The sequence below is a fragment of the Oratosquilla oratoria genome, chromosome 1 (genome assembly GCF_046742065.1).
Source record: "Oratosquilla oratoria isolate Oo_2021 chromosome 1, ASM4674206v1, whole genome shotgun sequence".
In the NCBI taxonomy this organism is placed as follows: Eukaryota; Metazoa; Arthropoda; class Malacostraca; order Stomatopoda; family Squillidae; genus Oratosquilla; species Oratosquilla oratoria.
The window spans coordinates 76311652-76338561 of record NC_134777.1 but is presented as its reverse complement, the minus strand read 5'-3'; the positions used below and the strand labels follow the sequence as shown (position 1 = coordinate 76338561).

Here is a 26910-nt window from a genome sequence, read left to right as displayed (position 1 = left end):
TTCATGTTAATGTAAACAATATTGCACAGCCGGGAAAATGGCTGCCCTGAGCAGTAGGACGGCTGTTCAGATATCACAAAATCTTAGAAAATTAAGGTTGACAAAGGTTCTCAAAGTGAATCATGTTTATGCTGCCCTCTTTCATGGATCAAGCACGCTTAATGGTAAGAATGTTGAAGAAGATTTATCTTAACGTATGTAGTGATGCAATAGTTACATAGTACTATTTATTTTGTTTGTCTATTGACTATTCTCTAGTATTATAATTATTCAGTGTCATACGGACAGCAGAAGGTATTTAACTAGTTTAGATATTTCACATAGCTAGTCCTTCTTGACTACTGCTAAGATTAAACTAATGGTTAGACATGTACATATTTTATCCATTGACTTTTTTTGGCTACTATGACGAAATTGTTTGTAGGGGGTGAGGTGACAGATTGTCAGGTCGGGCATATTTAATATTTTATTATAGTCAAAAGCATCTTTTCCTAGTGCCATATTAATCCAGAAGCAGTCTGACATCGTGTACAGTAGGATAGGTTAAAGTAGGTTAGCACACTTTGTAACTGTTTGTTGGCCACCACCCAGTGTCCTGCTCGATTGATCAGAGATAATGAAAAGTAAATTTACCTAATTAGTAAAGGAGGAGACCTGTATTTGTTGGCATGCCAGTCCTTACTTGAAGTATAATTTCAATAGGTAATAGAATAAGACGAATTATTCCACAAATGGAGTTTGGGGGAACAAACCTTTCACAATATATGAAGTTCAATAGAACCTGGTTATTCAGTAAAATTCCAGAAGCACACAAGCACTAATATATAACACGAAACTAAACTAGTCAAATAGCCCCTAACCTAACTTACCTAACCATTCTACAGAAAAAAAACATATCCTTGAAATGCAAAGAAGAAAGTAAAATGTGTTTGCATTTTATTGGAACAGCTGATAATTCCATATGAAAAACCAATATCTCTTCTATTCCAGTATCACTCAAACACATTTTTTAGTAAAATTTTAGTTGTGCACACCTACGTGATATAGCAATATAAAATTAATTATTGATTTTGTAAATTGTAATAGATCAATGTAATGTGATTTTCTTGGTAGTAATAAATAACAGAAAAGTTGCTAAAATGTATTTTCTAATGAACGAAGGAAGCCCTATTCTCTTTGTAACAGCACTTATTAATGTCACCTGGAGTTGGAGAACAGCCAGTCCACAACGTAAAAGGCGTCATCTGATAGAGACTGGACTGGCATGGTATCTGTTACCGTATCCTAGCAGCTTCATTCGTTAACACATTTGCTTGTAGCAAGGTTTTTTGTTTCTTAATTCCGCCAAGAAAATCGCACATTACGTTCATGTTGTATAACTTACAAAATTAATATTTAATTTTCTAATGCTATATTGTGTAGGTGTGCACAACTAAAATGATACCCATTTTTCACTTCTTTTTGCATTTTAAATATTTTTTTTGTATGGAATGGTTATGTTAGGTTAAATTAGGTTAGGTTAGGAGCTATTGAACTATAGAAATTTCATGTTAAATATCAGTGGTTTTCTGATTCTGGGATTTTACCCCAGCCTCTTGCCCTAGTTCTCTCTTGCAAGAGACCCACAGCCCCCATAAAATTGGCCATGACTTAGGTAATTTTGTGAAGAGATTACATTTTGCCATTTGTGAGGGTTGGATGTAGAGCATTGTTGTATGATAGTGGTTTTTTGTTGTTGTCTTTGTAGGGATCTAGTGTCTATTATGGGGTTGAATCTGTGTTAGTACAAGTGAAGAACTGATTAAGATACATATATAGAAACCGTAAAAATGTCTTCGTCCAAGTGACAATTCCACATATTGATGTGTGGAGAATATATGACTTTTTAAAAATTTCCAACCCCTTTAATGTAATGCTGACAGTGTAAGTTTAATCTAGGCGATTGCCCTACCGAGTTAATTCTGGGGTACTCAGTGAATTACAATGTTCACATTGAAAGCATAAAACTAACTGTGATTGGCAGGGACTCATGAAACCCAGAAAAGTGGCATCACAAAGCATCATGTATCTTTGTGAATATGCAATTATTTTAGTAATTCTATTTTGTTTGGATATTCCATTAAAACATCATATTATAACTTACCTTGGCCTTGGGGCCACTTAGTGATTTTCTTTGTCTTTGTTCTGGCAGTGGTGATGTGTGTGTCAACTTTGGTCGTGGCATGGTGGATAGGTATGGGAAAGGGTGGGGGTGAAATGAAGGTATGCGTTGAGGGGAGACTGGTTCTCGCTTAGAACACGTCCTCACACTTTGGTTTAGCACACACTTCATTGCATTTACACTTCACACTATCAGGTTTATATGAGGTCTGTGATTGGGGTAAATTTCATATCACTTCCCAATTACAAATGACTAACACTCCTGGTCAGTTTCAAATCATGTCTCAGACTGCGTAAAAGGGGTCCGATGTTGCACTGAATGCCTAGTGACCTTTGACCTCTCTCATTGACAAAGGTCTATGGGAGGTACAACTTCATCTTAACTAAAGTGAAAATGTTACATGATACTTATAATAGATAATCTCCATATGTGGGAATTAGAGATGGGTAATACCAGAACCAATACTCAAGATGGAGAAGTCAGCAGGTGGTAAATAAAGAGAGTAATAATGAAAATGATATATTGGTAACTTGACATTCCTTTTGAGGGCAGTCAACCATACTTGGACCTATGGTGTTGAGTCTCTTATATAATGCTTTATACATGATAGGCCACTATCCAAATGGAAAAAGTGAAATTGTATAATTTGTTATCCATACTTTCATATACTAAGCATTCTAGAATACAGATTTCATACAACTTGATATGCATAATTGCTGTATTTCAATCTCAATCCTAATTCTACAGCTATCAATTCACTAAATCAACTGAAGTAGGGGTTAGTTTTTGGTAAATTAAGACGAGAATATTGTGGTTATTTCCTGACTTCAAACAACCTGTAGTTGAAAAAATCTATGGGTTAAAGGGGTTATCAGTATGTCATCATTCATGGGTAAACTTGACTTCAAAATTAGATGCAATTTTACTTTACCAAAAATATACCACAAAGTAGGGTTAGGCTGCTTCTGGGCCTGCAGAAATATGCTAGCTAATGTTTGTAATGATTAGGCCATATGGTAATGCTTTTGTGGCAATACTTTAATTTTCATTAACCTATTATTTTAACCAGAGTATTGTTTGCTAATTTTTGTCATTGTTGTTATTGTTATTATTATTTTTTTATTACTGAAGATCATTTTATTTGTCATGGCTAAAGTTGGACTACTACATTGGGTATATTTTATGTTTAAAATCTTGCTGATTTCCTTTCATAAAAGAATAAATTGTGAATACATTTATTTCTGTTGTGAAGTTGAGGGCTTGCCCATCAAAATGCCCTCTTTGTCACCAACCATGATGGAGGGCACCATTGTCAAGTGGCTGAAACAGGAGGGCGACCCTATAACTGCAGGGGATATCATCTGTGATATTCAGACGGATAAAGCTGTGGTAGCCATGGAGATGGATGAGGAAGGCACACTGGCTAAGATTTTGGTAAGTTAGATGATGCCAGGAACATGAAGCAAAAGACAGATGGAGGCCCATTTGTTATAAGATACTGATATGATCAGAACCTGAACTCCATCTGTCCTTTGCTTAACTCCAAAGTTGATGGGATGTTTGTTCCTAACTACTTTCTTTTCAGGAGCAGCTGCTGGATACCAGAGTTAAGCTCTTCAGATTTTTTTTTCTTTATATTTTTCTTCCCTGAGTTTCCCATCCAATTTCCTTCCTCTTCATTTTATAGCAGGTTTTGTCATCTTTGGCGATGTGGAGGACAATAGTACATTCATGGAGAATTTTTCTGAAGCCGCATCTCTGTTAAGTGCCCAGGAAGATGAAGAGGTACTCCAAAACAAGTGGGAAGCAGAGGTGAGAAGATGGGAGGAAATAAGAAAGATGTACAAGAAGATGGAAGTTAAAAAGTTGGAAGCATCTCACTGTGAAAGTGTTAATCCATGCCAGTATCCAGAAAAACCCAAGTCCATCTATTTTGACAGTTCCTTATATGTGCCTTTTAATGATCCCAACCGAGAATTAAGATGGTATGAGAAATTATTATTAGAAGACTCTAGTGAAAAACATGCAGAAAGCCTAGAAATTGCAGACCATCAGAATGTGGAACCTGAAATTTTGAAAAGCCCAGAAAGAGATAAAGAAGGTTGTGTTGAGAAGGAGAGTATAAAAATATCTGCAGGAAATATTGTATTAGAGCCTGGGGGAGAGGAACAGAAGATAATTAGCGGTGATCTCCCAGCTGTTAGCAAGATGCCAGGGTCTGATGCAGATATAGAAATTATTAGTAGCTCTAGTCAGTGCTCCTTACAAGTAAAGGAATCACAAACAGTTACCTCTTATGCTGAGGAAAAACTGAAAGAAGTTCTTAGTAGTGCACAAATGGAGACACAAATTAATTTTAAGGAAAAAATGTCTGAACAAGAATTACCAAGGGTAGTTGTGAGTGCTCTCAAACCTCAGGAAAACCAATCACTGAAGGCAGCTAGTGAACAGGTCACAAATGTAGTAGAGGCATATAGAGGCATAGAGTCAGTTGATGTAGATATTGGAACTATTAGTACTCCTAGCCAACACACTTTGCAGCTAGAGGAATTGCAGACAATTACCTCTTTTGCTCAAGAAGAACCAAAAGAATTTCAAAGCAGTGCTCAAATGGAGACAACACAAGTAGTGCTTGAGGAGACGCTTTCAGACAAAGAAGTAGCAGAAGTAATTGTAAGCCCTCATGAACTTCAAGAAAAACACGTACTGGAGGCAGTTGATGAAGAGGTCACAAGTAGAGAGGAGGTGAACAGAGACATTGAGACTCTTAGAAAGGATGATAAGGAGCTTAGTGACCCAACAGTTGCTGGTGCTGCTGCTGCAACTGCCACACTAGAAGAGGAAGAAGAGAGGCATCAGGTATGCAGCCAAGCAATTTAGTATAAGAGCACATGGTGATGGATACCTGAGCTTGTTAAGCTTTTAAGTCCAAAGTGGTTGTTGGAAAAAACATGCTTCTGGTAGCTGCTACAGATTGGGATTTGCATTCTGAACAAATTAGTTAAATAACATCGTCAAGCTTATACTCTGCATGATTTTGTATAGCCCAAGTATCCAGCACCACTCTGCTTTGGGTGTTGATTATATTTGTTTTCTTATATATTTAATTTATTTTTGGGGTAATAGGAACTATTAGGTTAAGGATTATTAGTAATTTTATGACTTGTGTACTGCTCTTACAGATGCCATTTACGTCTTTCCCTCTGTTCTCTGTTATACTCCCTTTCTTGCTCCTTGCTTCCACTCGTATACCCTTTCTTTCAGTTTCTCTCATTCCTACCCATCTTCATATCTCACGTCCTCATTTTGTGTGTGTATATTTACTTAATTGTAATTACTTCATTGTAGTATACAGGGAGTGAGATGTGCTTGTAGGGTCCTATCTCTTCTCCAATTATCATACCTCATCATATGTATAGTTTTGGCTTCTGTGCTCTTATCTCTCATGGTATTCCTGTATGGAAAGCTGTATTTTTTCACATCATTCGGAAATATGGTCTTTTTCAACTTGTTTCTATGGCCTTGTGATACCTGCCTATCCCAAATCAAGATACTTTATTTGTCAATTTTGTCCACCTCTTCAGTGACCTGAACATCACAATCAAAACCCTTCTTTCTCTGTGATCCTTTAACCATATGAGAGTTGGTACTTCTAGTCTCTCCTTGAGCAACATTGCAAGTTCAGGAATCATTGTGGTTGCTGTGCTTAGTAGTCTCTTGATTTTGTTTATATCTTTCATTTGTGTGGGGACTGCTGCATACACCAATCTAGGACAGAATAGGTTATCTATGATTTTTTCATCAACTCTTCAGCAGTCTGTATGTCTACCCCACAATCTTACTGATATGTTTGTCAAGGGATGGGTTATTTCTCATCAAAATTCTTAGAACTTTCTTATCTTTTTGCGTTTGTGATTGTCTAACAACCCATTGAATAATTAATTGATGATATTGTGCTAGTACCAATTTCCAATACTTTGCATTTTTGGACACTGAAATTTATTCTCCAAGCTTGACTCCAGGTATATGTATGTGTGTGTGTATATATATATATATATACATACATACATACATACATACATATACCAAGGCTTTTTCCCCCTTACTAGGGAGGTAGCCAAAAAGGAAAAGGCATAAAATCATTCCCACCCATTCCATCCCTGAAAACACTCCACACCCCTCCACCCTCCCTCCCATCTTAGCACCTCCCAGATGATGGGTCATCCCTGCACCCTGTCCACTGCCCTGGGTCAGAAGCAGTGTTGCAAGACACAGCACATCCACAGCAAGGCCGCTTCATTAAATCGGCGACCCCCCCTCTCCGTCCCCCCATATAAAGGAGAGGACGGGGAGAAATCCCTTTGGGCTGCGTCAAAATTTTGCTCACACACACTACCTCACCCCCCATCCCCCCGTCCATTCCACCTCATGCATCACAACATCTTCCATATACAACCATTCTCCATTCACCCCTGTCTTCTGTCCTCTCCCATCCTTCCTCAACAGACATTCCCCTCTTCCCCAAAGCCCCCTTCACCCCATCCATCCATTTCATCCTAGGACGTCCCCTCATGTTCACTCCCTCCACATCTGCCTTCCATACCTCCTTTACTAGTCTTTCTTCACTCTTTCTTTCCATGTGTCCAAACCATCCTAATACTCTTTCATCAACCCTATCTCCCAACTCCCTTTCCACCCCTGTTCTCCTCCTCACCTCCTCATTTCTCACTCTATCCAGCCTAGTAACCCCCATCATATATATATACATAAATAAATATACATATATATGTATGTATATATATATATATATATATATATTTATATATATGTGTATATATATATATATATATATATATATATATATATATAAATATATATATATATATATATATATATATATATATAAACCTTTTTACAACAACCTAATCATCCTTGGGTTGCATATTATTAATCATGTGTAAATGCATATTGTGTACTTGTGCATATATATTGGTTTTGGATGGAAGTAGAATTTAAATGACATCAATAGTTGTTTGAGCTACCATTGTTTGAACTACCATTTAAAGCAGAGTGGAGAAGAATCTTGGAAGTAATGGAAAATTGAATGAAAATCAAACACACTCAGACACAACATTAATTTTTATTGGATAGAAAAGGGTAGTACATGTGAGATTAAAGTGATCAAAATGTCAACACCCATGGCAGGGAAGACTTAAAGGTGCTTGGGCTGAATACCTGTTGCCTTTTGGTTGTGTTGCTGATTGGATATCATGACCAATATTGCCTTAGTGTTTATGGAAGTTTCTTGTGGAAAATATGAAGATGACAGGTGATGTAGCTTTTGTTTTCTCATACATATACTAAAAAATGTCTGCTTTTATATATTTGCAAATATAATAAGAGCCCTTGTGTTTATTATTTCTTCTGTTATGGATGCTTTTAAATAAAAAAAAAGGTGAGAAATATATTTTCTATTGTAATATATACTTTGCTTAGCCTGGTTTCCTTTTAATATTAAAGCATTACAATGGAAATTATTGCACATATCCATTTTTATCTTTTAGTTATGTGCTTCAACATAACTATCAAATGCAAAAAAAAAAAAAAAAAGGGGAGGTTAATTCAATTATCAGTGTGTAGCTTTCAGAAAGCTTTTAGAAAAGTGGTAGAAAAGACCAGGTTGGAAGCACAGACTTTTCACAAATCCCACGTATTGACCTTAAGGTAGAGATCTTATCATGCAGTTGTCCCAGTGACCTAGCAACATTAAGATGACCCATTTAATTACCTGAGTATAAAGGGAAGCTCACATTTAGAAAGGAGCGACTCAGTTGTGGTCTTTGTTTACATGTTGAATATGTGTGAGAAAGTTAATCTCTTAACTTTGCAGTGCATCTAAATTCAACCCTCTGCTATTGCGCATAATGGGACCTTTTGCAGTCAGGCTCGTAGATTCCTATTAGCGCTAAAATTTTCAATTGTCTCAGATTTCACAAGGCAAAGGGGTGACTTAGCTAATTTGGAAACCGATATTTAAAAAAAGATACGCCATAAATTGCTGCATAAATGTATTTAAAATTAAAAACATGACTCATAATGTTATAATTTTTACTGGTGTGTGATAAGGCTTTGTTAATTTAATTATAAGGTAAAACTAAAAATAGGTAATTATTTTTACTGAAGTAACTATGAGCAGTAAAAATAAGAGGGTGTTGATTTCGGTTTGTGCATTTTATCTGAAAGTGTTGAAAAATAATGGATATCACTGTCACGTCCTGTATATGAAGATAATCAGTGAGATAAAAAATAACAACAGTGGTGGCGGACATACGAAGTTAACGACATTTTTGTAAAGAATAGCCTCTTAGATCTGCTGAGAGCTATTTTCAAACAAATATGACTAATTTTATGTGTGCCGCGGCAAACTGCACGTCAGATTAAAAAAAATATATAACTTAAGACAAAGTTTATCGTACCGAAAAAATTAAGTCTTCGATGCAAAATTATATTTTCGATACATTACATGAATTTGCCTATTGCTTGGTGCATTCAAATGAAAGTATATATCAGTATACGTCCATTGAAGTCGGTAGAAAATGACAAATTGCTTGGCTTGATACAATTATAGGCTGTTTTACGAATATCATCTGTGATTATAAATAGAGGCTCAAACAATGCTATATGCCGTTTGCAATCATGAAATTAATTGACTTAAATTTCAGACACAATAATGTACAACGATACACCTCTGTAAGCTTATAAAACTTGCCCAAAAAAGTATTTATTTTCCGGCAAGAATTACAAAATCTGGCGGTGTCTGGTATAAATTTGCTCACTGCGAAAGGTCCCATTGGCACAGCTATCACTATGTGATAGCCAAAATCACTATAGCTGAACTGAAGAACCTAAGATAATAATTCAACTTGACACTAGGACCTCCAATCTGTAATTTTTTGGTCTATTTTGCCCAGTTTTTATACCATATAATAGTATAAAAATGAAATAATACAGTATAAAAAAACTTAATCAAGAATCATAATAACAACATACATTTTATAGCATTTTATTTACCTCATTGTGGATGATTAGGAGCTAAGGTGGATGGATAGATTTCGAGGCTTAGATGGAGTGTTAGTCACCAACCCAGCGAGCCTGTAACTCATCTAGGATTTCATCATTCATAGCACCAAGGAAGCCCTCAAAGTAGCATGTTTGATCTAAGTCAGAGGGCTGGTTGGAGGGTTCTGGTCTTGGTTCACCCTCTGGTTGCTGTGCCTGATTGCGATGCTGTAAGAAATCCGTGATCTGTTGCTGACAGAGTTGATGTGGTCATGATATTGATCTTCTTAACTTTCCAGTGCCCTACTAATTAAGGAACACTTTTTCCTCACTGTTGGCACTCAGATTTTGTTCGATAAGGTGGCATAGCCTGCAACCCAATTCTATCACAGTCTTGATGTCAGCAATAGAAAGGTCAGCATGTATCACATTTTCACTTCCCTCTTCTGTGCTTCCTTCTTCATGTGTCACTTCATCCTTGTCAACTCAGCAGTTGCTGCGAGTTCAAATCATTCCCCTGATATCCTGACCAGTCACATTAGCAAATCCAGCTCCAGGAATTTACCGTGCCTCTGCCTCAACTCTGTGGGTTACCAGGTACAGCCACTTGGTGGTCCTCATGCAATCCCTCCAAAATGTTACACCAAGCATGGTTGATAGTGGCAGGGGTAACACATTTCCAGTGGTCTACTATTAAGTCAGTTGCTTGTTTAACATTGTAAGATTTCCAATAGTGAATCACTCGCTGTTCTGCTTCAGTATCCCCTTGCACCATGTCCTCATCCTCACACTCACTGTCCACTGACTGCTGTATGAGTGCGGCTGACTTGAGTATGCCGCCTTCACAACGGCTATCACTTCCTGGTCCAGTGGCTGGATTAATGCTATAGTTTTAGGTGGCAAAAACTCCACTTTAATATCAGGATGATTGGTCCAAAGAAGTGAAGAATGACCTGGGGCATTATCAAGAGTAGAATGTTAAATCTGATGTTATTCATTCGGCAAAACTCTTTAGCTTTGGGGATGAATTCCTCTTTGAACCAGTCATGAGAAAGTTTTGCCAGCATTTACCCCTTCCTTGAATTTAACCAGTGCACATTCAGTCTCCTCTGTAGGCCCTGGGTTGTTTTGTTTGATGCACAATTGTTGGCTTCATGCGGTAGGTTCCTGATGCATTCATTGTGAATAGCAGGGTAAAGCATTCTTTACTTGCCTTCCATCCATGAACCTTGGCTGACTTATTCGTGATGAAAGTATTTTTAGGCATTGTCTTCCAGTAGAAGTTAGTTTCATCCATGTTGAATATTTGATCGGGAGTGTACTGGCCTTCCAGGATAATGTTTTTCAAGAATTCGGAGTATGCATGGGCTGCAGATTTGTCACCACTTGCTGCCTCTTCAGTTATCATAACACTTTTCACTTTGTGACATGATATGAACTTATCTACCCATCCTTTTGATACAAGAAATAACAAAGGCTGTTGTACACCCATTTTGTGAGCAACAGCAGCATACAGCTCCTTGACAGTGTCCATAACATTATGTATGCCGACTAACAAGTTCTGCTTTGCCTGTCACATGAAAACCACATTAGGCAATGTTTTACTGGACTTTTTTGGACTTGTTTTGGTGGACATAATTTTTTATTACCAGTTTTGATATGTACATTATAAGTTATATATATACTTATAACAGGTAATGAATGACAGAAATTAAAAATACATCGAAACTTGTTTTAAATGTGCTGATTATTAATTTAGCTGACATAACTAAATTATCTTTACCTAACTGACTTGTGACAGAAATGAATGTCAGGTTGATTAATAGTACATTGAACTGTATGAAAAAATATTTTTGTCCACTGAAGCAGAGCTTTAACATAAAGTAAAATTATGCCTGTCGCTCCAGATATCTCCGTAGTAGCTGTTCAGTCTTGAGTAGCACTTGATTGCCACTTCACATAGCTTGGGCACCAGTTTCTGATGGAGCTATTTTCATGTGGGACTTGATATGTTCACAGTTTTGGTAAATTCCATACACTTTTGACTCGTTTATTCCAAACTTTTTCCCAACACGATGCTTTGTACCTTTGTCAATCATCTTCACAATTTCTAACTTCTGAACATAGGTTAAGTTCTTCCTCTTTTTAACTTCCCGCACAGGTGTTGCAGTCTTCCACTGTTGTATAGTAGCCACAATTGTGTGTTTGACACTTGGCTACTGCTTTGCCTTCATGGTAGACTGATTATCAAAAACAAGTTATTCCAAAGGATGAAAGCTGAAAAACAAAAATGTTATTAAAGATATGTCAACTCAAAATGCAAGAAAATCAGAAATACAAAAATTGATACAAAGTTCCGAACAGGATTTGGAAATGGAGTCAGAAGTGGGAAGTGGACTTCAGCATTAAGAAATGTAGCATAATAGAATTTGGAAAAAGTAAAAAGAGATATCAGGACAATATAAAATTGTTACAAAGGAAGTAAAGAAAGTGGGATCTGAAAAAGACCTGGGAGTAATCATCACAAAGGACATGTCCCCTGATAAACAGATAAACAAAATTGTTGGAGAAACCTACAACTTGCTAAGATCAATAAAGGTGGCTTTTACTTGGATGAAGAAATGGTAAAGAAAATACTAGTCACACTGATAAGGCCAAAATTAGAGTACACAACAACACTGGTCACCCAGTATCAAAAAGAATATAAGGAAAATTGAGAGAATCCAGAGAGCAACTACAAAGATGGCCCCAACTCTGTCAAAACTGTCATATGAAGAGAGATTGTCAAAACTAGAATTGTTGACTGGAACAAAGAGAAAGAGGTGGTTTGTTGACTATTTACAGAATCATGAGAGGTATGGAATTTCTTGATAGAGAAGACTTACTAAATTGGGATAAGAGAAATACAAGGAGACATGAAAGGAAGCTCAATAAGGACAGTTAGACCTGAAAAAGAACAGCTTTCCCCACAGAGAGGTGGATGTGTGGAATAAACTAGACGAAACAGTAGTGTGTGCAAAACCCATACATGAATTTAAGAGCAAATTAGACATGGCGAGATACAGAGATGGGACACCACGAGTGTAGCTCCCCTTCTTGTAAGATACAACTGGGTAAATACAAAACATAAATAGATGCAGTCACATGCCCACAATAGGTGGTTACATTTCATTATCCTGCAGAAATAAATGAAAATAAAAACTTTTCAAACTGTTAAGTCGTGGAACCATTAATTCTATCATTTGAAACTAAGAAGTCAAGTGTTAGAACTCCCACCAATATACTGGCCAGATAGTAATAAAAAATTAAATCACATTAAAATTTTTATAATATAAAAAAAACATCAAACTTATTGTAAAGCTTGCAACACCACCAACAATTGGGGAAATATGTGAAGAACTATTTCTCAATTAGAGTATGTAGAGAAACTCAACTATCATGTGATGTCATAACCTGGGAGTTTTTAAATGATGGACTTCCGATAGCAGTAATTTCATGCATGATGTAGACATGTACAGCTTTTTAAGTATGTGCGATAGCAATAAAATGCGATAGTGGAGGGCACGATAGCAGAGGGTTAAGTGTAATGTGCACAATATAGCTTCTTTATACCAGCTCATTGCCATATTGTAATTCCATTAACCCATTTTCATGAATTTTGTTTTGGCCAAGGACAACCAATTTTATGCATTCATGGACTTTGTCCTAGAAGAATCTTGGATCATTGGAGACTTGCTTCAGACTGAAGTCTGCTCCATTGCATGATATTGCTTGTCCTCTGGTTGAATAAACTGTCTAAAGCATATCACCTTATTGGTGGGGTGTTATGGGTTAGTGTAAGAGCTTATCGGGGCCTTGTGATAATGTAAATTTTATGTGTTTATCTTGTATATTTGTAGTTTTGTCTCATATTTTCTGAGCTACATATCTTTGGTCAATAGTCAAATTCACCATCAGTCATTCATTTTCTTGGTACTTTATACTTGGAAATACTACATACAGTGTGGTGCCAAATGTAGATTTACTTTGAATATTTTATTTTGTTATGCATGTACATTAGATAAGTAAGGCAAAACTCAGATTTTTTTTATAAATTGTTCAGTGATAATCACTTCATGTTAGGTTCAGTTTTGTACATGATAGATGCAAGGGTTTTATGTAGGTCAAGCTGAAAAAAAAGGAATAAAATGCAGTTGACGTGCCTTAAACCTAGTAGCCAGTACTGTACTGTTGTATTGATTAGTGAGTAGATGAACATTTGGTTTGTAAACATAAAGTTTGACCAATTGCTATGTCTCTTGCTCAGGTGGCAGAGGACACCAAGGATGTTAAAGTGGGCACCCTCATTGCTGTCCTAGCTCCAGAGGGGGAAGATTGGAAGAGTATAGAGATTCCCAAGCTGGAAGAAGCAGCTGTTGTTGATGCCGTTGCTCCTTCAGCTCCAGCTGCACCTCCAGCACCTGCAGACACTCCAAGTGTGGCTACTGCTTTGCCTGCAGTTGCACCTGCCAGTCATGGGTAAGACATGATGGTCCTTGTTTGTGCTTGTGTGATCATATTCTGGTTTTTATTGTATAGTGGGATCCCTATGTGTGAACAAACATATTCTAGATTTTTTAACACATTAGGTAGTATCCTAAACCCTTATAAGGGGTTGATATATTTTTTTAGAGATATAGGAAGATTGGTATCTGTTACTTTGTATAATAATTTTGTTTTTTGTAAAGATAATATTTCTAAAAAATAGAATTTTGGTAAAATTATTTAATATGGAATATTATTTTCTAAGACTTTTTTTCTAACATTATAAATGTGAATACAATTCTTGATGAGTCACTGTTACTTATGGGATAGGTTGTGAAGGGATGGGGTATGAAAGGATTTAAAAGAAGGCCATCCTGCAAAGTAGGACAAATGCAAGCCAGACCTGGGAAAATTAAATCTTGCATATATACAATTTTTTACTCTGACATTTGCATTAGATTTGCATGTTCTCAATCACACTTGACATTTCAGGAATTTTGGCCCCTCTGTAAGGTTGCTCTTGGAGAAATTTGGTTTGGGTGAAGAGCAGGTGCCCCCAAGTGGACCTCATGGTAAACTGCTCAAGGGTGATGTTCTGAAGTTGGTCAAGGAAAAGAACATTCAACCTATTGCTTTAGCATCAGGTAAAGTCATCACCAAGGAAATGCTCTTCTTTGTTTCCCTCTTGACATGAAGTTCTTCCTTGTCCCTTCATTTTGATGTTCATCTTTGAAAGAACCTCTGTGTCTGTAATGTACTGAAGTCCCATTTCCACCTTTTGAAAGGGGACAGAATGAAAGCACACATCCCTATGAAAGACTATCTTATCTGTATACCCAAGGCCTTTTCTCCCTTACAAGGGAGTTAGCCAAGTTAAAAGGTAGTACTCATTCCCACTCATTCCACTCCCATCCACCACCCCTTCTTCCCACTCATCTCAACTCCTCATGGATGAGGGGTCATCCATGAATACTCACTGCTCTGGGTCAGAAGCAATGCAGCTAGACACAGCACATCCATAGCAAGGCCATTTCACTTTTGGCAGCCCCCCTCTCCATCCCCTCATGCAGAAAAATAGAAAATGGGGAAGAATTCCCTTTGGGCTGTGTCAGAATATCATTCATACATAATGAAATGAGGTGAGGAGAGCAAGGGTGTAAAAGGAGATGGGAGATAGGGTTGATGAAAGAGTATCGGTATGGTTTGGACACATGGAAAAAATGAGTAAAGAAAGAATAGGAAAAGGTATTGAAGGCAGAGGTGGAGGGAGTGAACATGATGAGACAATCAAGGATGAGATGGATGGATGGGGTGAAAGGGGTATTGAGCAGGGAAATGAGAAGGTGGGAGACAAGGGGTGAGTGGAGAATGGCTGTGTTTAGATGATACTGTGATGCAAGGAAGGGAGTGGCTGAGGGATAAGGGGGAGTTGGGAATGGTCATGTGTGAATGATATTTTGATGCAGCCCAAAGGGATTTCTCCCTGTCTTCTATTTTTCTATATGAGGGGCCAGAGAGTGGGATTACCAATATAGTGAAGTGGCCTTGCTGTGGGTGTGCTGTCTCTCACTGCATTGCTTATTACCCAGGGCAGTGAGTACACCCCATTCCTCCTCCACTCCCACCTCTATTCTTCACCACCTCTCACACTTTTCTTAGCTCCTGGTACTCGTGCTCCTTTTCCTTCTCATTTAAAAAGTTTACTCTTAGCATCTCTCTACCTCCTGCCTTTTTCCTCTTTCTCTACCTATCCTCCACCCTCAGCTTACCTTTCACCAAAAAATGATCAGATATTCCACCACACCCTCCCATAAGAACATGGGCATCCAGAACTTTTCCTACTCTTTTTCCTGAATACCACTACATAGACCATTAATGCCTTATGGACCACCCTTCCATTCATCACCCTCACCCTCACCCATGTGTACTTATGCTCTCAACTCTTTCTAAACATCACCACTCTCTACTATGGTTTTTTTCCTGGCACACAATTCCCAACTGCTCCATTTATTGCTTCATCCCCTACTATAGTATTGAGATCTTCCAAAACCACTGGATTGACATTCCTCTCAAAATTGTAAATACGTGTTGAAATCTATCAAAAAAGATTGTAAATACTCATTGAAATCTAAAAAGAAAAAAAAAAACCTCCCTTTCCTCCACACTCTTCTCACTACCAGGGCCATATGTGTTTACAAAGACCCACATCTACCTTCCCAGTTTCACCTTCATCCATATTAACCATGAAGAAACCTCCTTCCACTTCACCACATGCTTATTAGTAGAGCAACCCCTTACCTCCCTCATCCTCTCCTCACTCCCGACACCCTCCCCACTACACTTAGTTTTGTTCAATGCCAACACATCCATGTTCCTTCTCACAAACATACTACCAATCTCTTCCCATTTACTCTAATCTGTAGGATACCCATGCACAGTAAAAGACCCAATCCTTAGGGTTCTGTTTGGAAAATTCCTACCAAACCCTATTTTGCCTTGTCTTCTCATAGGAATGTACCCCTCAGGGTTACAAAGAGCAGCAATATGCCTAATCCCAACACTCCATCCTGTTTTAGCCGCTTTTATGACCCAAGTGGGAAGACTTGGTGGTAGTATTCTTTCTTCCCCCTACCACAGGGGATAGAGGCAAAAATGGAAATATATATGCAAAGAAGTGTTACAGGACAGTGTTAAGGGGGACAGCATAACAGAGGGACAGTTGCAGTACAGTAAAGTACACTTGTCCCTTGTTTAACAAATGAGTTACCTTCCTGGAAAATCGTTTGATAACTGAAAATGCATTAAATGAATTCCATTTTCTAATTGTCTCCCAGTATAAGTCAAGATACATTCTTACAAACAAAAATCACATTCTAACCCTGTCATAAAATGCAGTTATACATATATTTGTAGGCACAGACTTATGAAATGTAAATAAATCTTGAAGTTAAATGATATAAAAATGGGTATTCACAAAATTAAAGAAGACTTGAGACTTAAAAGTGACAAAATGAAGGATGGGGAGGGGTGTCAGCAGGGTTAATGGGGCGAGGTGGGGGCATCATCATTGCTAGACGTAGAGTTGGCTTGTGGTGAATTGGGGTTGCCATCATAATCTTCATCTAGCATTGTAGGAGGGGCAGATTTAGTGAAAAATTGTGTTAAAGTTGACTGTTTTGCTTGGTGCACTTTTTCTTGGTAAAGTTGGTGAGACCACTCCTGACCGTTTTAAAATTTTAGACAGCGTTCACAGTTTGGATCATTATTCACAATATCATGGATAGCACAGTCAAATTTGGAGATAGTATCAGCTAAAATCTTCCTTGTTAAGTGCAGCTACAGTCCTGGTTCTTCCTCTGCAACTGCCCCTTCTTCTTCCTATTCCACTTCTTCCATGTCAGCTGTATGTGCAAGGTCAAGAATTTCTTGTATGACAGGTTTAACTTCTGGAAAACCTTTAGAATTGTGGACACATTCTGGCTGCAACTTCTTCCACTCTGCATTCATACTTGATAGACTTTCAATCACTTGGTCTCCTTCCATTCATTCCTATGAATTGCACATTCACTTCCTGCTCAAGAGACATACCACTTACATCCAAAGCTCTCTTCACCCCATCCAACCACCACTAAATTCTTGGTTTTCCTCTCAAGCTTGTTCTACCCACTTCTGGTTTCCACACTTTCTTTGCTAGTCCGTACTCAGTCACTATAGCTCGAATTATTTGATTCTTGAACATATTACTCCTTGGGTGGTTTATTTAATTTCCCATTAATATCTGATATTGTTTAGCTTTTTAGAAAAAAGAACTCTTCAGTTATATTTCTTCTTACAGATTTGGTTTATAAGTTCCCATAGAATGAATATAGTTGTGGCTTGAATAATTCCAAGTGTCATGGGTGAAATCATGATACATAATATAATTTTAGGCAGTACTTTTAGTGGAAGCTCGCTGGCTGAGCGGGTTAGGGCGTCGTTACTTGCGGTGAAGGTCGAGGTGAGGGCAGTTCGAATCCTGCCACCAGCGAAGTTGGACCAAGGGCATGGTTTATTAAATTCCATGCTATAAAGCTCTCTGTGAGGGGCACCGTTGTAGCCTCCTGATAGGGGGGAGTGTGTGACGTTAAACCATATCACATCACTTCTTTTAGTTGTCAAGTAGTTAATCCTTATGTTTTTAGTGAACAGGAATTTGCTGCATTTTTCTCAGTGAACAGATATTTATGTAAGGCTCGCTAAACTAAGAGATAAGTGATTCAATTTTTCCTCATTACTTCTTTTATAGTACCACCACCTGAAGCTCCAAAACCAGCTGCTGCAGCACCGGCACCTGTAGCAACTCCAGCTCCTGTTGTTAAACCTGGTGATGGGTATCAAGACATTGAGCTAACCAATATGAGAAGAACTATTGCCAAGAGACTAATGCAGTCTAAGGTTGGAAAACATTGTCTTGGAACAAAATTAGTTTTAAATGTTGGTGGATGTTGATTTTGGTTGTGTATTCATGACATTTTGTCACAGCAGAAGGGATTTTTTTGTTCTCCCTATCTTCATCTTTTCTTATGTCCATCAGGCAAAGAAGGAAGAAGGCAGGTGATAGGGGTGAGTGGAGAAGGGTTGTGTATGGATGATAATTTGATGTAGCTCGAAGGGATTTCTTCCTGCCTCTAATTCCTGCATAAGGGGACAGAGAGAGGGAGGGTCACTGTGAAAGTGAAACAGCCCTGCTGTGGATGTGCTGTGTCTTGCTGCATTGCCTCTAACCAGGGCAGTGGGCAGGAGACAGGAATAATCCTTCATCCACAAGTAGCTAAAATCAGAGGCAAACAAGGGTGGTGGGTGGGAATGGAATGTGGGAGTGGGTGTGTGCCTTTGACTTGGCTACCTCCCTTATAAGGGGGAAAAAGCCTGTGGTATATAGATAGGATGTTGATTTTACGGGGTATATAGATAGGATGTTGATGTTACTGTGAATGGTTTTACATGTTGAAAGGTTTTAGACCCTTCAAACTTGTAATGAATTGCCAGTTGAGTTATTCATTTGAAGAGCAGAATCTAATGGGTCAAATCAGAGTATTTAAAAAAAAATTCAGTGCAAGATCTGCTCATACATACATACATAGGCCAAAGGATTTTTCCCCCTTGCAAGGGAGGTAGCCATGAGCTGAATAAAACTGTCTTACCTTAATAAGAACAGAGTTGATGAATATATTTGGCATTGGGAGGAACAGAATTGTTAAGTGGGTTCGAGCAGTGCATCATAAGTAGCCTGTTTATTGTAGAAATGATATTGTGATTCATGTGGAATGGTTTTTCAAAATTACAGAGGAGTGATGGTATTTTCTGCAATATTGTTACAGGGAAGTGTAGCCCATTCCTATGGAACAATTGATTGCTCAGTAGATAAGTTGGTAAATATGAGGAAGCAGTTCAAGAAGGATGGATTTAAAGTGTCCATGAATGACCTGATCATCAAAGCGGTCGCTGTGGCTCTACAGCAGTGTCCAGAGATGAACTGTGTTTGGCAAGGGAACCAGGTGAGTTTGAGTTTTGAATATTTTACTCCAGGGACCACCTGTAGTCAATCATTTTGCTATAAGGACCACCTGTAGTCAATCAATTTGCTCAAAGAACTACCTGTAGTCAATCATTGCCCCAGATCTCTCTTGCAGAAGACCCAGGGGAGAAATATTGTGTTGTTAACCCTTTGACTGCCCAATGCGCATTTTTGCGAAAATTAAAACAGTCTCATGACAGCCCTAACTCGCAAAAATGCACCGCAAGCCAAAAAACGTTTTAAACATCGTGCCATGCTCCCAACACCTTGTAGAAACGAGATATCAAGTTTACATTCGGTTAGGTGCTGCCATCTCTTACCAGCTGGACGAACTAATAGCCCTTATCTACGCAGTAATATCAGCTGATGAAATGTAAACATTGCGAGCGAATGGACTTTAATCGGCATTTAAACCTGCATAAAAGGCCGAATATATGATTCATAGCTAAGTTTTGTCATTCATATGTTGAGTAGTTGTTTTACAATCACTAAGAAATAGGAAATATAATGATTTTTTTCCACAAATAATAGCGTATGGTAATTCTCTTCAGTAGCAGCTGCAGACGACTGAAAAAAATTTTGATCGATCGTATATATATTCTCAATAAACGTTTTAGCACTAAAATATTCTAGTTACAATACTTCCAGTGATAGAAAATTATGATAGGCTAGATGTGATATGGTAAAATGTGTGAATAATCATTTTATTGATAGAAAATTTAGGTACCCTAAGAAATAAATTTTTACGTAATTTTTTTTTTCTTCAGGACCAACTTATGTGTCTCTATATCACTGTTCCTATAACATATGGTCATTATCTACCTTACTGAGTATTACTGGCATACAAAAGAATGACTTTTGTATATATATATATTTTTTTAAATTCCCCAAAATTTTAATATTTCTGAAAAAAAATATTCATAATAAATATATGAATTATCTCAGAAAGCTAATATTGATATATTTGGATTGGGAATGGTGTCCACAACATCAGAATATTATGCAAAAGAAGGAAATAGACACTTCATATATTATGGGTAAAATGCAATTTTTCGGAAACATAAATCCTCCCAGCATCGGGCAGCCAAAGGGTTAAGGAATAGTGTGGGGCAGTGATAGACAAAGTGCTTAATGTCCTTTGGGTGATGGTTACATCTAGGGCAGTTTGATTGTGGGCAGGCTTGTTCTGTGGAGGTACTGTCTCAGTGTTGGTTGATGTTGTGAATGCAAACCATGCTCATGTGATTCTTGATTCTCTTCAGCCCTCCAAGAGAGATCAATGGGAGTGCCTGTGGACCATTGCTAACCACTTTGGACCATTGGGTTTCCATTCTGAAACTTAAGGCAGTATTTATTTTTATTTTGTTTTTATTTTTATATATTTGTTTTCTATTTTTTGTTATTATTTTCCCCATTATTTATTATTATTGCTGTTGTTGTTATGATGATGATTGATAATGATTGGTAATGACTGATAATGATTGATAATGATTGATGATGATGATGGAAGGACGGAAGAGGACAGAAGATATAGGTGAATGGAGAATTGTTGTGTATGGATGATGCTGTGTTGCATGAGGGGGAGTGGGTGGGGGATGGGGGGTGAGGGAGTATGTGTGAAAAATAAATTGACAGCCCAAATTTATTTCTCCCCATCTCCATTTCTGCATGAGGGTACAAGGGGGGGGGGCACCAATTTAATGAAGCAGTCTTGCTGTGGATGTGCTGTGTCTTGTGACACTGCTTCTGACTCAGGGCAGTGAGCGAGATGTAGGGATGACCAGTCATCCAGGAAGAGCCAAGAAAAAAGGGAGGGAAGGGGGGTGGATGGGAGGGGAGTGTATTTGGGGATGGAATGGGTGGGAATGGTTTTTATGCTTTTGATTTTTGGCTACCTCCCTTGTAAGGGGGAAAAAGCCTTTGGTATATGTATGTATTATTGTTATTATTATTATTATTGTTATTATTGCCCTCTGTGAGGGGCACCGTCCTATCCTTCCGATGGGGGGGGGGGAGTGTGTGAAGTTAAACCATATCATTATTTTTATTATAACATTATTTTTATTATTATTATTATTATGATGATGATTATGATGATGATGATGATGATGATGATGATGATGATGATGAGGAGGAGGAGGAGGAGGAGGAGGAGGAGGAGGAGGAGGAGGAGGAGGGGGCGACCCAGGATGAGATGGATGGATGGGGTACAATGGGCTTTGGGGAAGAGGGGAATGTCTGTTGAGGAAGGACAGGAGAGGACAGAAGACAGGGGTGAATGGAGAATGGTTGTATATGGATGATGTGTTGCATGAGGTGGAATGGGTGGGGGATGCGGGGTGAGGTAGTATGTGTGAGAAAAATTTGATGCAGCCTGAAGGGATTTCTTCCTGTCTTCTCCTTTTCTGCATAGGGGGGATGGAGAGGGGGGTTGCCAAGTTAATGAAGCGGCCTTGCTGTGGATGTGCTGTGTCTTGCATCACTGCTTCTGACCCAGGACAGTGAACAAGATGCAGGGATGACCCAACATCCAGGAGGTGCCAAGATGGGAGGGAGGGTAGAGGGTGGAGTGGAGTGGAGTGGAGTGTATTGGGGATGGAATGGATGGGAATGGTTTTTATGCCTTTGTTTTTTGACTACCTTCCCTTGTAAGGGGGAAAAAACCTTGGTATATTTATGTATGTATTATTATTATTATTATTATTATTATTATTATTATTATTATTATTATTATTGAGCAGATGGAGAGATGATAATGAAAGAGAAGGCAGTATTTTAGGGAACTGCTAAATGTGAAAGAGGATAGGGAGGGAAAGGTAGTTGCAGTGGGAAGCACTGGGAAAATGACTGTGATGAGTAAGGAAAATGGAGGAGAAATAAGGAAAGGTGAGGTGAAGGCAGTTGTTAAGATGATGAGAACAAGTAAGGCACCTGGGTTGGATTGGTGTCATGCAGAATGTTAAAAAAAAAAAAAAAAGAGGAGGTACAGTGATGGTGGACTGGCTGGTGAGGTTATTTAATGTTTAAGAGTGGGTAGAGTGCTGGAGGACTAGAGGACTGTCCATATAGTTCAACTTTACAAGGGAAAATGGGGCAAGTGTGAGTGTAGTAGTTTCAGAGGGATCAGTTTGTTAAGTGCAGTTGGGAAGACTTATGTGAGGTTCTTGATTGAAAGGATTAGGAGAGGAACAAAGGGAGTAATTGGTGAGGAACTGTGGGTTTAGGACAGGGGATGCAAGGATCAGATTTTAGTGGTAAGACAGATATGTAAAAAAGCTTTAGGAAAAGTTAAGGATGTTTTTTTGGCTTTTATGGATCTGGAAATGAAGAGGCTTATGACAGGGTAGACAGGAAGGCACTGTATATATTGCAGATATATGGGATAAGAGGAAAGCTTTTAAGAGCAGTCAAGAGTTTTAATGAAAGTAATAGAGCTTGTTTTAGAATCGGAAATGGAGAGAATGAGTGGTTTGAGGTAAAGGTGGGACTTCATCAGGGATGTGTTATGTCACCTTGGCTGTTCAAAATATACATGGGATGGTGCAAGAGGTGAATGTAAGGTTAGTGGGTCAGGGATTGGAGATGGTTAAAGAAAATGGAGAAAAATGGGAGATAAGCCAGTTGTTGTTTGCTGACAACACTGCACTTGTAGCAGGATCAGAGGAGGGATTGAGGAAGTTAGTGACAGAGTTTGGGAAGATGTGCAAAAGAAGGAAGTTGAAGATAAATGTGGGTAAAAGTAAGGTGATGTACAAGGGGAGAATGTGGTATTGAATATTAAGGGAGAGAGACCGGAGGAAGTGGATAGTTTCAGATACTTGAGTGTGAATGTGGTGGGAAAGGGAGAAGTGGAGATGGTGGTAGAATAAAGATTGAGAGAAGCAAGTAAATGCCTTGTGGGATTAAAAAGTGTAATGAGAAATAGGCATTTGGGAATGGATGCTAAGAGGTTGTATGAAGGAGTGATTGTGCCAATGGCACTGTATGGGTCAGAAACATGGAACATAGGAGAGAAAGAGAAAGGAGGAGGTTTAATGTGTTTGAGATGAGGTATCTGAGAAGTATGATAGGAATTACTAGGCTAGATAGGGTGCAAAACGATGTGAGGAGGAGAACAGGGGTGGAAAGGGAGTTGGGAGATAGGGTTGATGAAAGAGTATTGGGATGGTTTGAACACATGGAAAGAATGAGCGAAGAAAGATTAGTAAAAGAGGTGTGGAAGGCAGAGGTGGAAAGAGTAGACATGAGGGGGCAACCAAGGATGAGATGGATGGATGGGGTAAAAGGGGCATTTGGAACAAGGGGAATGTCTGTTTAGGAAGTAAGGGAGAAGACAAGATAGGGGTGAATGAAGAATGGATGTATATGGATGATGCTGTGATGCATGGAAAGGAGTGGGTGGGGGATGGGGTGATGAGGTTAGTATGTGTGAATAATAACTTGATGCAGCCTGAAGGTATTTCTCCATGTCATCTCTTTTTCTGCATGAGGGGATGGAGAGAGGGGTTGCCAATTAAATGAAGCAGCCTTGATGTGGATGTGCTGTGTCTTGCGACACTGCTTCTGACCCAGGGCAGTGGGTGAGATGCAGGGATGACCTGTCATCCAGGAGGAGACAAGATAAGAGGGTAGGGAGTGGGGTGAATGGGAGTGGAGTATGTGGGGATGGAATGGCTGGGAGTGGATTTTGTCTTTGTTTTTTGGCTACCTCCCTTGTAAGGGGGAAAAAAGCCTTTGGTATATGTATGTATGTATATAGTAGTACTTGGTGGGTAGGGAATAATGAATGGTTTGAGGTGTAGTTTTCAGTAGGGAAACTTGACAGCACTTATTACTGTTATTCAGCACCCATATTCCCACATGATGAGATGATTCAATGAAAAGTTTGTATGAAAAGTGAACTGTACTTTGTTCGTTTCAGTTGGTGCACAGTGAAACAGTGGACATCAGTATTGCTGTGGCTACTGATGCAGGGCTCATCACTCCCATAGTCAAGAATGCAGATATGCTGGGCATACAGGAGATTGCAGAAAAGGTGCGGGACTTGGCTGGTAGAGCACGGGAAAACAAGTTGAAACTTGAAGAGTTTCAAGGGGGATCTTTCACGTAAGTACCCTCAAGTTTTAAAGTTTCCTTAATGGCTGAGGCCTCCATTTTTTTATTTATGGTAATGGTCAAATATAAATAGAAATAAGGGAACATTGTCTTCATTTTCAAGTTTTATAGTTGCTCTTTCTCTGTACTTGCTGTATGATTCACTGGATTGAAGTTATCATACCATCTTGTCTCTTGATCATAATACTTGTACCAAAAGGCCTATTCCCCCTTAAAAGTGAGGTGGGTAAGCCAAAGCAGTTTAAGTTGATAGAAAAAGATCTTGGGCCCAGTCTTGAAACTAAATGTCAGGCCTGAGGGCTACACGTAAGGTGAAGGTGAGGAGGTTGACAGGTTCTTAAAACTGAGCAGCTCTGCTGTCCACCTTACAGCTACAAGCAGGTACCTATCATTGGCTTGTTGCTGTGACTTCTATCTAATATTATTTATCAATTGTCATTGTTCCTTATCATACAGGATTTCCAATCTGGGGATGTTTGGCATCAGTGAGTTCAGTGCGATCATCAACCCTCCACAGTGTGGAATCCTTGCTGTGGGTGGAGGGAGACTTACAGTGGGTAAGTAACGGTCTCAGATATTTCACTGTTTGCAGTTTATTGCAAGATTTACCTTTGTGTTGGCCTTTTAGTGGTGTCTAATCTTGGGTATGGAATTGTATATTTCTACAGTATGGAATAAGTTAAGATCTGAATCTCTTCAAAGATAAAAGGTGGGAAGTAGCTGGAGGAGTGAAAGGTGAATCAATAAAATTAAAAGTCACAACAGAAGAAGTCTTCAAGGGGATGGTTGTTGATGGGTCATGTGCAGTATGCCAGGAAGAACCTATAAGAGTTGAGGAGAGCTTGTATCTTTCTCCACTTGTCTCCAGTTCTGGAGATCATTAGCAGTCTTGCCATTTTGCCCCATTTTGTTGTTTTATTTACTTCTCAGATTTTTTCCATTTTCCACCAGATGAATCCGGTAGTCTCAGCACACGGATGAGTGCAACCCTCTCGTATGACCGCTTAGGAGTTGACGATGATTCTGCAGCAGTTTTCTTGAGCATCTTGAAGGATCTCCTGGAGGAACCAAAGACCCTGATGCTTGGAGCTCTTCCTGTTGCTCACTTGGCTCGGGGACTTTTGTAAAAATTCCAAATGACCCTCATGTAGATAGATAGTTTGGTGAATAACATATTTATTATTGGTGATAATTTATCTCAGTCATTAGTACATAAATGTGTTCAGTCTCAGCAAAGCCTTGAAAGTGGTGTAAATGGTTATTTCCAACACAATTGGATTTTTTTTATGAATAGAGTAAATTTTATTAAAATTTTCATCACAAGATGCTTGGGATTTTGAGTACTTCTGAATTTATGTAAATAATTGTACAGAAGAAAATAAAATATGTGTTAAAGTCCATGCATTATTGTTTCTATGCATAAAACTGATACTGCTCTCATTGTTGTTGTTCAGCTGTTGGGCTGAGCAGTCCCATCTCCTTGAGGAACGCAAGGCTGGAACGGGATTTTCCCACAAATCCCTTATAGAGTGTATATTGTGTTACTGGCATACATGATTGTGAACAATGTAGTCTTCCATAATGCATTGTACAATATGAGGTAAAGTGTTGCATCCTGAACTGTTAGGCCAGACTTTTTAGATTCGTTGGGTTATGGGCACCATGGATCCTTCCCCTTAGGTCTGAGGGAGAGTCCCGAACACATTTATTTATATAAAGCTTTAAGGAGGCCATGTCAGGTTTGAGAAAAAAAAAATATATATTTTTTGATAATTTTTTATTAAGGTTGCAGTGGGAAGTGCTGGGAGAGTGACCGTGATGAGTGAGGAAAGTGGAGGAGAAGTGGGGAAGGATGAAGTGAAGGCAGTTGTTAAGATGATGAGAGTGGGTAAGGCACCTGGTCTGGATGGATGCCATACGGAGTGTCTAAAAAAGGGAGGTATAGTGATGGTGGACTGGCTGGTGAGGTTATTTAATGTTTGCTGGAGAGAGGGTAGAGTGCCGGAGGACTGGAGGAGTGCCTGTATAGTCCTGCATTGCAGGGGAAAAGGGGACAATGTGAGTGTAGTAGTTTCAGAGGGATTAGCTTGTTAAGTGTAGTTGGAAAGGCTTGTGGGAGGATCTGGATTGGGAGAGGAACAGAGGGAGTGGTTGGTGAGGAGCAGTGTGGATTTGGGACAGGTGAAGGTTGTGTGGATAAGATTTTTGTGGTGAGACATATGTGAGAAAACTATAGGAAAGGGTAAGGATGTTTTTTGGGCTTTTATGGACCTGGAAAAGGCTTGTGACAGGGTGGACGGGGGGGCACTGGGAGGTTTTGCGGATGGGAGGAAAGCTTCTAGGAGCTGTCAAGAGTTTTTACAAGAGTGGTGGAGTGTGAGTCAGGATTAGAGAGAGAGTGGGTGGTTCGGGGTAGGGATGGGACTTCGTCGGGGATGTGTTGTGTCACCCTGGCTGTTTAATTTGTACACGGATGGGGTGGTGCAAGAGGTGG

The 26910-nt window shown here is 38.9% G+C and overlaps 1 protein-coding gene across 3 annotated transcripts; it reads left to right on the top strand.

The window, feature by feature from the left end:
* LOC143040259 (pyruvate dehydrogenase protein X component-like) lies at positions 1 to 25816 on the top strand. 3 transcript variants are annotated; one of them, XM_076211071.1, is made up of 9 exons: positions 1 to 164; positions 3849 to 5020; positions 13527 to 13738; positions 14237 to 14388; positions 18030 to 18178; positions 19105 to 19281; positions 24223 to 24407; positions 24873 to 24973; positions 25368 to 25816. In XM_076211071.1, the coding sequence occupies exons 1-9, from the start codon at positions 38 to 40 to the stop codon at positions 25541 to 25543; spliced, it is 2451 nt and encodes an 816-aa protein (XP_076067186.1). In that variant the 5' UTR covers positions 1 to 37; the 3' UTR covers positions 25544 to 25816. The 3 variants fall into 3 exon arrangements, with proteins under 3 accessions (XP_076067186.1, XP_076067282.1, XP_076067374.1); XM_076211167.1 differs by lacking the exon at positions 3849 to 5020 and adding an exon at positions 3414 to 3595 and having other exon boundaries at positions 5 to 164; XM_076211259.1 differs by lacking the exon at positions 3849 to 5020 and having other exon boundaries at positions 7 to 164.
* Positions 25817 to 26910: the final 1094 nt, after the last annotated feature.

What these genes read in the sequence shown, in the direction of transcription:
- LOC143040259 (XM_076211071.1), top strand. Translation starts at nt 38, where the DNA reads ATGGCTGCCCTGAGCAGTAGGACGGCTGTTCAGATATCACAAAATCTT. An exon ending in GTTGCACCTGCCAGTCATGG is followed by an intron (nt 13,739 to 14,236) that starts GTAAGACATGAT and finishes TTGACATTTCAG; the next exon opens with GAATTTTGGCCCCTCTGTAA. An exon ending in GTGTTTGGCAAGGGAACCAG is followed by an intron (nt 19,282 to 24,222) that starts GTGAGTTTGAGT and finishes TGTTCGTTTCAG; the next exon opens with TTGGTGCACAGTGAAACAGT.